Source organism: Oncorhynchus keta, chromosome 15 (assembly GCF_023373465.1).
Source record: "Oncorhynchus keta strain PuntledgeMale-10-30-2019 chromosome 15, Oket_V2, whole genome shotgun sequence".
Lineage (NCBI taxonomy): Eukaryota > Metazoa > Chordata > Actinopteri > Salmoniformes > Salmonidae > Oncorhynchus > Oncorhynchus keta.
Window position 1 is genome coordinate 16431102 of NC_068435.1, and position 12044 is coordinate 16443145.

At 42.0% G+C, this 12044-nt stretch overlaps 1 protein-coding gene across 3 annotated transcripts in view; it reads right to left on the minus strand.

Moving 5' to 3' along the window:
- The window catches only part of LOC118372327 (calsyntenin-2), a 319613-nt gene that overhangs the window by 54690 nt on the left and 252879 nt on the right, over nucleotides 1-12044 (minus strand). For all 3 annotated transcript variants that reach the window (XM_052463497.1, XM_052463496.1, XM_035758176.2), the window contains 3 exons: nucleotides 10051-10200; nucleotides 3538-3723; nucleotides 941-1198 (listed from right to left, as the gene is read on the minus strand). In XM_052463497.1, the coding sequence (XP_052319457.1) occupies nucleotides 941-1198; nucleotides 3538-3723; nucleotides 10051-10200 (594 nt within the window). The remainder of the gene's footprint in view (nucleotides 1-940; nucleotides 1199-3537; nucleotides 3724-10050; nucleotides 10201-12044) is intronic.

Consider the following 12044-nt stretch of genomic DNA (forward strand, 5'->3'; position numbering starts at 1 on the left):
ATATAATGGACCTTATCCGACTATATTATATAATGGACCTTATCCGACTATATTATATAATGGAACTTATCTGACTATATTATATAATGGAACTTATCAAAAAGCTATATTCCAGTTAAGAGTGAAAATAAATGATATTCTATAAATGCTCTCCCAAAGCAGTGCTCTATCTAAAAGGATGTCTGTCATTATGGGCAAAGGGGCTTGTTAATGTGGTATGTCCTGTAAGTGCTATTGACATGTGCCATTTTGAAATAAATCCTGCCACCTTCACGAGTCAGCTCAATAAATGTCATATGCTCCCTGTGCCATTGTGGCATCATAACCCCCCCCCCTCCTCCGTGCCTTTCCTGGGAGCCGCTGGGCTGACACAGGGCTCTTTTGGCCGTGCGTATTGATGGACCCTCCTTTTCTCTCAGTGTGAGCGGAGTGATCGATGGGATCAATAAGAGCCTGTCAGGCTGCCTGTCTCCAGACAAACCCTCACAGCTTCACTCAATCTAACTCTGTAACTAGAAGTGTTTGACAGACGACAAAACAATCTGTGCATCTATGTGACGACCACCATCAACCCCCAAAAAGTGTGTGAATACTTTCTAAAAGCACTGTATGTGACTACGCCATCACTACTCCAGATTTGGCACCAAATGTTCCTGTCTCCCACATTGGACACTAACTGTCCTGACGTTGGACGGCATTTGCTACTGTGCTACAACGCACCTTTTGAAATCGTCATATTAAATAGTAGCTAAAGGTCTTTGGTTCGTTTTTGGGTTTCTAAACCATAAATGGTAGCTGTAAAAATGACATTGACCTTCTCTAAAAATCACGTGACAGGAAACAAAAAGTCTCACCACCTCCACCACCATAAAATCATGATTTCATGAACAATGACCTAGGATGGACCAAATCTCCCAACTCAACCCCTTCCTGTTCTCACCAGTCTTGTCGGAGTTGCAGAGCAGGGTCTCTTTCTCGGCCCTCAGACCGGGGCTGGGCCCGTGTTTCATCCACGTGGCGATGGTGAACTGGTCAGTCAGGTTCTGTGGAACCACCTGCTCTGGCACGTTGGCCGCCTGCCTCCCGTCGAAGTTGAAGATTAGGTCACTGTCCCGCCCGCTGTCCGTCAGCAGTGAAGCAGTCCAATTGGTGGAGATGCTGGGGGCGGGGAGGAGGTCCGTGCTGCCGGACGCCGCACCTAGAGGAGGAATTTAAAACGAGTATAATCAGTCGGTGACATCATCACACACGAAAAGTGGCACCAGGTTAAAAGGAGACTGGTCAGATTCAAAATCACCTTGATTCACCAAGTACATTTACACATTCTCAGAACTTTACTTGGTGATATGGTGCTGCTACTGAAAGACAAAATACAGACAACAGAGTTTAAACAAAGTTTACATACAAGTAGGTAGAGTGATCATAGAGCTATTAGAGACTGAACAGATATAGAAATGTATAGTGTGAATATGGTTGATATACAGTGGATGTACTGTACACATTTACTGATACAGTATTTCTAACGTTTGAATTGGAAGTTATCTAAAACCCTCTAATCCTACGATGTCCATGCAGGGTGTTTCGAATGCAACAGTACAGAAATAGGATGTGGAACTGTTGTGAACTGAACAGTTTTATATGGTTAAGGTATTTGACAGCATCACCCTCTCCATGTCACACAAGGGGTGACTGTCTGAAGCTGATGAGTGGTGAATGACCCAGTTTGTTAGGACCCTTGGTTCTCACCACCAAATTCCCGCCCTGCCCACCCTTCAGAAGAAGCAAGCTGGTTATTTTAAGCTATATAACATTTATGTCTGTCAATTGATAGGCCAGCATAAATACACACCCGGGCCTCTTAACTCTCTCAGGACTTTCACTGTGATCGTGAGAAGTTGATGAGATTCAGTCTCATACTCTCACTATGTACAGTGTTCAGAGGGCTTGTCAAATCCACGACCCCTCTCTCTTTTCATCTGTTTCGACCAGCCCACGTCTGGCCATGGGAACTATGAATACATCACACTTTCAACCTTTCTCTGCTTAGGAAATAAAGTTGATTTATTTTTTAAACAATGGGCCATAGGATGTTGTTTGTTTATCTTTAAGTGTCTCTAAAGATAATATGGTGGCCCTCTTGAGCAATATCTGTGTACTCTATTTACAGTATGTGCACCGATATCTGTGTACTCTATTTACAGTATGTGCACCGATATCTGTGTACTCTATTTACAGTATGTGCACCAATATCTGTGTACTCTATTTACAGTATGTGCACCGATATCTGTGTACTCTATTTACAGTATGTGCACCGATATCTGTGTACTCTATTTACAGTATGTGCACCGATATCTGTGTACTCTATTTACAGTATGTGCACCGATATCTGTAGTCTCACAGAAAGCAATGTTGCTCGGAAAAAAAGGCAAGACTTTATTTGGATAGTCCAACTAACGATCCTAACCCTAACCCTTACTCTAACTCTAACTCTTAATCTAAACCTAACCCTAACCCTTACTCTAACTCTAACTCTTATTCTAAACCTAACCCTAACCCTTACTCTAACTCTTATTCTAAACCTAACCCATACTCTAACTCTTATTCTAAACCTAACCTTAACCCTAACCGTAACCTTAGTAAGCAGTTTCTTGTCAACAGATAGTTTGTTGCTAGTATTAACATCTGTAGAGCATCTGCAAATGGGAAATCCAAATAAAGTGTGACTAATACATTTTTTTACAATGTGTTTTATTGCATATTAGATAATGATTATTGAGGTTTGGAAAAGTTCCTGGCTTGCAAACTTTGCATACTAAATAAGTATGGAAATCACTTTGCATACTAAAGAAGTATGGACATCACTTTGCATACTAAAGAAGTATGGACATCACTTTGCATACTAAAGAAGTATGGACATCACTTTGCATACTAAAGAAGTATGGACATCACTTTGCATATTAAAGAAGTATGGAAACCACTTTGCATATTAAAGAAGTATGGAAATCGAAATGAGTATATGAGGAAATTAAGTATGCCTGTGTAGCCATCGTTAAACAAACACTTAAAGACTTAGACTAGAGTCCAACAATGAACTGTTATTGCTGCATAATGAATTGTTCAAATCAACCATACCACACTTCAGTTTTACACAACAGGAAAATAAATCCAAGGAAGAAATATAGTACAAATCTGAGACATTTCACATGTTCAACTCTTCACAATGAACATGTTCACTTATTAATACAAATTATTCATGAGGTTGATTTAATATACACTTTCCTATGTGTTACAAATTACATTTAAATACCCCTACTTGTTTATAATTTGACAGTTAGATATTGGTGGTAATTAACGAGGCAGAAAATGTGAAATTAGAGTAAATAATCGGAGACAACTAATGGGACACAATTGTCTGTATGACTTCTAGTCACAAGTGTAATTATGAATGTCACATTATGTAACCGCACACAGGTTGAAATGTTATAGGTACATTTTATTGTTTTATTTTGTATTCTCTTTCCTTATTAATTGGCTTACCACAGAGTTTCTGCATGGACTTCTCGGAGTAGGTCTCTCGGTCGCAGCCCTTCCCAATGTGGCTGGTCTGCAGCTCCACCATGGCTCTCACCGCCGACAATGGGCCATCACAAGTCTCCAGGTGCATCTTGGGAAACAGCTGCTTACTTCCTGTCCCGGGCTCGTAGTCCACTTGTTTGTTCCAGCCTGGGAGAAAGAAAATAGAATATTATTGTAGTTTATTATTCCAATAGAAAATGAATTTGTCCAAATAACTGGAAGGCTAATTCAGATCCCAAGGCTAGCTTGATTGCACAACAATACACTGAACTCTTTTATCATAATTTTGCTACTTTCAAAATATAAATGTTCTTATTCCTTCTAAAACAAAACAACGAAATTAAATAAATCACCTAGAAATGATACATGTATTCAGCCACTGACCAATTCAGTCTCTACTACTGTTATATTATTTGCCATTTTCTTTGGTCCTGTATGGCTCAGTCGGTAGAGCATGGTGTTTGCTCCTCCAGGGTTATAGGTTTGATTCCCGTGGCCACCCATATGTAAATTGTATGCCAGCATGACTGTATGTTGCTTTGGATAAAGGTGTCTGCTGAATGGCATATATTGTTATATACCATTCTGGTTTAGTATTCACTTTGCATGAAGGTCAGTCGTATCCTTCGCTAGGCGAGCTCAACCACAGCGACAATACTACAGAGGCAAAGGGTTCCACTGAATGCCTCTGAATTGAAGGCATCACGGAGCACACCTCACTAAAGCTGAAAGGTGACTTCACACACCAAGGAGCTTAGGAAGAAGTGAGGTTCTGATACAGGAGGCTATGCTACGCTAACCAACCGTGCTTTCTAATCCATGTCACACAGCTGTTTTGGCGACATGCATGACAGGGACCTGCTATCATCCCAGCTAGCATAGTGGATCTGGGCCGATTCCGGCTGATTCCGGCTGAAAGTCGGCTGAGAGTCAGACGACATCATGTGGCCCGATTCAGTGCCGCCTTCAGCAGTATTACTTATGGCTAGGATGCGGGGATTGAGCTCGGGCCAATTCCGGTGTGAGTTATCTGTCCCAAATATATTACTTGGGGCTCGGGCCGATTGGGGCTGATGATTACACGGGCTACTTTATATAATTAACATTTCATTATTTTTTTTTCCATACTTTCTCATTGTTTCTGTGATAAAAAAAAATGCAATTAACATTTAAATTAAATTCTTTAAGAGTCCTGTGTAGTATTTTAGTATTTTGATACTTTGTGAATCTGATGAGCATTAAAAACTTGGAGTCTCCCGTGCATGGAGTCTCCCGTGCATGGAGTCTCCCGTGCATGGAGTCTCCCGAGTGGCGCAGCGGTCTAAGAGACTGCATTGCAGTGCAAACTGCGTTGCTACAGATGCTGGTTCAAGACACGTGCCGGCCACGACTGGGAGACCTATGAGGCGATGCACAATTGGCCCAGCGTTGTCCGAGTTATGGGAGGGTTTGGCTGGCCGGGATGTCCTTGTCCCATCATGTAGCGACTCCTGTGGTGGGCCAGGCGCATGCACACTGACACGATCACCAGGTAGGTGTATGATGTTTTCTCTGACACAAACTGTTTTTTTGTGGGTGGGTAAAATTTGCATGTTTAAAATGTATAATAGTAAAAATGACTAAATCAGGTAATTTTGTAGACATTTATTTACATTTGCATCGGGCTTGCTCCTGGGGGGATTCTGGTACGATACCCAGAAAAGTCAGCTGAATTCCGGTAGACGGAAACGGCCCGATGTACTTTGGCCGATTCTGGGCAGTCCTTCATATTGATTCCGGGCCGAGTCCAAAACCCGATTCCGGGCAAATTCAATCAGTTCCAGCCCCCCGTAAGAGGGCCGCTTCTGGGCCAATTCCTCATTGCTAGCTCGGAAGGCCTTCCAAATCAAACCAATAACCCTTACCTGAGACAGAAAGAATGAAAGGATGTCCTGTCTGAGCTTAAATTGAATTCAGGTGTTAGACTACTCAGTGTCATGTAGCTAAAATTACAATGCTACAATGACAAATGTTGCTATCAATGCTAACGAACACGCTAACATATCACCACAAAGGGATTCATTTGACATGAATCACTGCCCAATTATGTCACAAACAACATGCATAATTACAGGCATCTCTCAAAATATATTATTGATTGGTAGACCAAGCTCAGCTCACTCCAGGTAAGATATTCTACTTCAGAGTGTGTCTTTATCAAAGGGATGTGTAGACCAGGCAGGGAGTCCCCAGCAGGGACTCCACAGCAGGCCTTTTCACCACCACAGGCAATATGAGAGTTAAATCGCCTCTGCTGATTGGGCCAGAAGAATCGCAGAATCGCAGTAGGAATTGGGGGGAATAGAATCTGAAATTAAGTCGAACAGTAGAATAGAAAAGGAGTGTGGAAGTGGAATAAAATAAGAATACATTTGAAGTGCTGAGGCAATCTCATCAGAAGTCTAGAGTGACATTGATGGTTCTCTACCAGATCAAAGTGATACCAGATTACCAGAAAATGGCGAGAGAATGGGATGGGCGGCTGTAAAGATGAACCATGATAGGTGGCATATGACCAGAAAGATGGCAGATAGATGTAGTGTGAGAGAGAGAACGAGAGCGATGGTGTTAGACAGAGTACGCGAGAGTAGAATTACATGCTTAAAGAACATGACAGCTCCATTGCAGGAAGACCTACCCACCCCAAACTAGTCTGTCATCTTTGTCACCCAGTTTATATTTCGATTACCCTCCATATGTTTCTGTGTGCCGCACCCGGTCTTCTTTATAGTCTAGGAAGCAGTAATGACCATTTTATTACTGTGTGTGGAGCAGAGAGTTGACAGCTGTCGAGTCTGTTCCTTGATATATTCAAGGTCAAACATTCCGAGAAAATAATGACCAGGGAGAGGCAGACAGAGAGAGGATGTTGTTGGAGCAGGTTTATTGTCATGAATCTTGCCCTGTGCCAGCAAATGACCACTCTGCAGAGCTACCTCCAGGGCAAAATTCATTACAATAAATGCCAACCTGCGTTGGTAGATGGCTGGCAAAAGAAATGGTGCAGGAATTTCTCTATTTCACCTGTGATTCTAATTGGGAGTTATACTCATGTTTTAATTTCCTCTTGTGAGAACAAAACAATATCTCACCTGGTAATGAAAATATACTAACAGCATTGTCTCGACGGCCATAGAAATCTTGCAGGCACCAATTTCAAGTAGTGCTATGATATCAATATGCTCTCTATTCAATTACACAAATCATACTCATTTCATGTGCGCCTTTATTAAGGTCAAATAAATTACTTTATGAAGTATATAGCCATAAAATGTTAATGCCTCATTTCATCTTATTTTAATGATTATATAGGTAGTGCTCGCCTGAGGTAGAATACCTCATGATAAGCTGTAGACCTCCATATCTACCAATATAGTTTTCATCTATATTATTCGTAGCCGTCAATTTACCACCACAGTAAGACCGCACTCAATGAAATCACTCAAACAAATCAGTTTTACCTCATTTCTACCAGCATGTTAAATGTGCAACCAGAGGAAAAAAATCTCTAGATCACCTTTACTGCACACACATAGATGCATACAAAGCTCTCCCTCGCCCTCCATTTGGCAAATCTGATCATAATTCTATCCTCCTGATTCCTGCTAACAAGTAACAACTAAAGCAGGAAGTACCAGTGACTTGCTCAATACAGAAGTGGTCAGATGATGCGGATGCTACGCTACAAGACGGTATTGCTAGCACAGACTGGAATATGTTCCAGGATTCATCCAATGACATTGAGGAGTACACCACATCAGTCATCGGCTTCATCAATAAATGCATCGACGACGTCGTCCCCTTGGTGACCGTACATACATTTCACAACCAGAAGCCATGGTTTACAGACAACATCCGCATCGAGCTAAAGGCTAAAGCTTCCACTTTCAAGGAGCGGGACACTAATCCGGACGCTTATAAGAAATCCCGCTCTCCGTAGCCAATGTGAGCAAGACCTTTAAACAGGTCAACATTCAAAGCCGCTGGGCCAGAAGGATTACCAGGACGTGTACTCAAAGCATGTGTGGACCAACTGTCAAGTGTCTTCAATGACATTTTCAACCTCTCCCTGACCGAGTATGTAATACCTATATCTTTAACAACTTCTACCCCCAAACCACAAGACTGCTGAACAACTAAACTAATAAAATGGCCAGACGGACTATTTACAAATGGCCATCCCTTTTATTTTTACACTGCTGCTACTCGCTGGTTATTATCTATGCATAGTCACTTTACAAATTACCTCGATTAACCTGTACCCCCGTACATTGACTCTGTACCGGTACCCCCTGTATATAGAGCCTCGTTATTGTTATGTACATTTCTTGTGTTACCTTGTGATTGAATAGATTGTTTATTTAGTCAATATTTTATTAACTATATTTCTTGAACTGCATTGCTGGTTAAGGGCTTGTAAGTAAGCATTTCACTGTAAGGTGTACCTGTTGTATTCAGCGCATGTGACAAATACAATTTAAGTTCATTTGATATATGTAAGGTTAACGGCTAGCCCATGGTGGATTATGGCTGGAATTTTAGACATTTGAGAGCTTTTGTGTGAGTACAACATATTTATTATTGCTCCGAGGGGAGGACTGATGACTCCTTTCAAACGCAAAGACGGTGGGAATGTGACACTCTACTGTACTTTGCAGGATGTACCGTTGCCATGGCATTGAGGACTAGTAGATAAGAATGTACAGCTTTATTTGAAGATGACATTTACAGTGGAGTGTCTCATGGAGAGTTGCCCTTTAGTATGAAGCCATCCCCCACTACTGTGTGAGCCTCCACCCAGGCAATGGAACAACTCTGGACACATTTCCAGCAGGAGGAATCACACACTGTCTTTAAATATGCAATCTGCGATGGCTACATCCAGTTATTGGACTTTTACACTAAATATATACACCAAGTGTACAAAACAAGGCAACTTGACACAACTGTGGGAAGCATTGGAGTCAACATGGGCCAGCATCACTGTGGAACACTTTCAACACCTTGTAGAGCCCAGAGGAATTGAGGCTGTTCTGAGGGAAAAGGAGCGGTACAACTCAATATAAGGACGGTGTTCCTAATATTTTGTACACTCAATGTATATACCCAAATGGTTCTTCAAGAATATAACTTATAAATGCCTCTAAAACTTAGTCAATCAGAAACCAAAATATACACTTGTTTTACTCTACTGTTTGTAAACATTGTAATTCTAAACAAATGCTGTATAGCCTTAAAACATGGTTAAAACTATAATTGTTATATCATCAATGGTCATTCCTTGCATCCATCCCTCAGCTTTTAACCAAACAGTGGAGGTGTGGCCATTCTGTCATTGTTTGCCCTTTCAAGAAAGGAGTGATTTCTTCCAACTGGGTTAAGGTGAAATATCCGGCGCATGTCTCCCCAGCCTTTCTTCTCCTGACGTGGCCTACTGACATCTGACAGGGAAGCAGTGGGGGACCCTGTCCTCTTATAAAGGCTTTCACTCTGCACATGCTACAGTAGTCCGAGACAAGATCCAGGCAAGTTCCCAAGACACTAAAAGGCTTTATTCTAAAACGGGATATGCTAAAAGCCCCTCTCCTTTCTTCTCTCCCCTATCTATCCTTCTCTCTCTCTTTCTCTCTGTCTAGAATGCCACTGTATCCCCGTCTTCCCTTCTCCACAGGGGCCATTGACCTGGATTGGTCGGGTAAACAGAGTCGAGTCGAGGAGGACTGTAAGATCCAGAGCCAGGAGTGTGATATTGTAGCTATAAGCCCCCACGGGGATGATGAGAGCTCCTTTCTCCCTGAAAGCAGACTGCTGTGGCATATGGGTGTAGATGGAGGAAAGAACAGTCCAATGCGACCGCAGAGAATCTAAGAGACATGCCTGCAACCATTTTGCGAGAAGTAAAGGAAGGTTTGTTGGTCAAGAATCATGTGGCCCCAATCTGAGCCTGACCTTGGTCTTTGTGTACCAGCTGTGTAGACTGTCTGGTATGTTCATCTGCAAAATATTAGATAACACCCTTAAAATGTCCTTCAATCTGAGTGGAGCAATCGATTTCTGCTGCTCTTCACCAGATACTCCCGAGTGGTGCAGCGGTCTAAAGCACTCCATCCTAGTGCTAGACGCATCACTACAGACCCTGGTTCGATAGTGGGCTGTATCACAACCGGCCGTGATCAGGAGTCCTATAGGGCAGCGCACAACTGGCCCAGCGTCGCCCGGGTAGGGGAGGGTTTGGCCGGGGTAGGCCGTCATTGCAAAATAAGAATTTGTTCTTAACGGACTTGCCTAGTTAAAGAAATAAAATATAAATACAGTGTTCCTCTAACATGTGGGAACCCACACTACTTATCAAATAATTAGCAACCTGTTAGTAGTATCTTTTGGGATCTGCAACTCAGATCTAAGCAGTGTGTGTATTTCTTTGATTAGACTCACCTTGCCAGCCAGGTTTGCAGACAGGCTTGACGTCGATGTGCACCGCCACACTCTCCGTCGCCCTCTTCTGGCCGCAATCGAAGGCGGTCACCATGACCTTGTAGCGCTGCTTCTTGTCGTAGCTCAGACGCTCCGTGTTTCTGATGTTGCCTAGAGAAGGAAAATGTAAAATGTAAACATGGATGCACTCAAGAAACTCATAGTCACTGATATCTTCTGCAAAGATTGTATTTCTGGAGTCAAAGAATAAACCTATTTTACAATTAATCTTACTGAGTTCCTTTACCATCTACATCCGCAAGGCTCATCAGACTATAAAACCCTTTTGGTTCAGGGAGAACACTTTTTGTTTCCATGTAGAACCCTCTGTTGAAACGGTCCTACATTGAACCCAAAAGGGTTCTATCTGGAACCAGAATGGTTCTACTTGGAACCTAAAAGGGTTCTTCAAAGGGTTCTCCTATGGGAACAGCGGAAGAACCCTTTTAGGTTCTAGATAGCTCCTTTTTTCTGAGTGTACCATATACAGTACAAGTATCAAAAGTACCAGTATCAAAAGTTTGGACACACCTACTCATTCAAGGGTTTTTCTTTATTTTACTATTTTGTAGAATAATAGTAAAGACATCAAAACTATGAAATACTCAAAACTATAATATGGAATCATGTAGTAACCAAAAAGTGTTAAACAAATCCAAATATATTTTAGATTTTAGATTCTTCAATGTAGCCACCCTTTGCCTTGATGACAGTTTTGCACACTCTTGGCATTCTCTTAACCAGCTTCACCTGGAATGCTTTTCCAACAGTCTTGAAGGAGTTCCCACATATGCTGAGCACTTGTTGGCTGCTTTTAATTCACTCTGCGGTCCAACTCATCCCAAACCATCTCAAGTCGGTTGAGGTCAGGTGATTGTGTAGGCCAGGTCATCTGATGCAGCACTCCATCACTCTCTTTCTTGGTCAAATAGCTCTTACACAGCCTGGAGGTGTGTTGGGTCATTGTCCTGTTGAAAAACAAATTATAGTCCCACTAAGTGCAAACCAGATGGGATGGCGTATTGCTGCAGAATGCTGTGGTAGCCATGCTGGTTAAGTTTGCCTTGAATTACAAATAAATCACTGACAGTGTCACCAGCAAAGCACCCCCAGACCATCACACCTCCTCCTCCATGCTTCACGGTGGGAACCACACATGCTGAGATAATCTGTTCGCCTACTCTGCGCCTCACAAAGACACGGAATTTGGACTCATCAAATTTGGACTCATCAGTCCAAAGAACAGATTTCCACTGGTCTAATGTTCACTGCTCAAGTTTCTTGGCCCAAGCAAGTCTTTTCTTCTTATTGGTGTCTTTTAGTATTGGTTTCTTTGCAGCAATTCGACCATGAAGGCCTGATTCATGCAGTCTCCTCTGAACAGTTGATGTTGAGATGTGTCTGTTACTTGAACTCTGTGAAGAATTTATTTGGGCTGCAATTTCTGAGGCTGGTAACTCTAATGAACTTATCCTCTGCAGCTGAGGTTACTCTGGGTGTTCTGTTCCTGTTGCGGTCCTTATGAGAGCCAGCTTCATCATAGCGCTTGATGGTTTTTGCGACTGCTCTTGAAGAAACTTTCAAAGTTCTTGAAATTTTCCTGAATGTGTTAAAGTAATGATGGACTGTCATTTCTCTTTTCTTATTTGAGCTGTTCTTGCCATAATATGGACTTGGTATTTTACCAAATAGGGCTATCTTCTGTATACCACCCCTACCTTGTTACAATACTGATTGGCTCAAACACATTAAGAAGGAAAGAAATGTCCACAAATGAACTTTTAACAAGACACACCTGTTAATTGAAATGCATTCCCGGTGACTACCTCATGAAACTGGTTGAGAGAATGCCAAGACTGTGCAAAGAGTGTGCATCAAGGCAAAGGCTGGCTGTTTTGAAGAATCTGATATATAACATATATTTTGATTTGTTTAACCCTTTTTTGGTTACTACA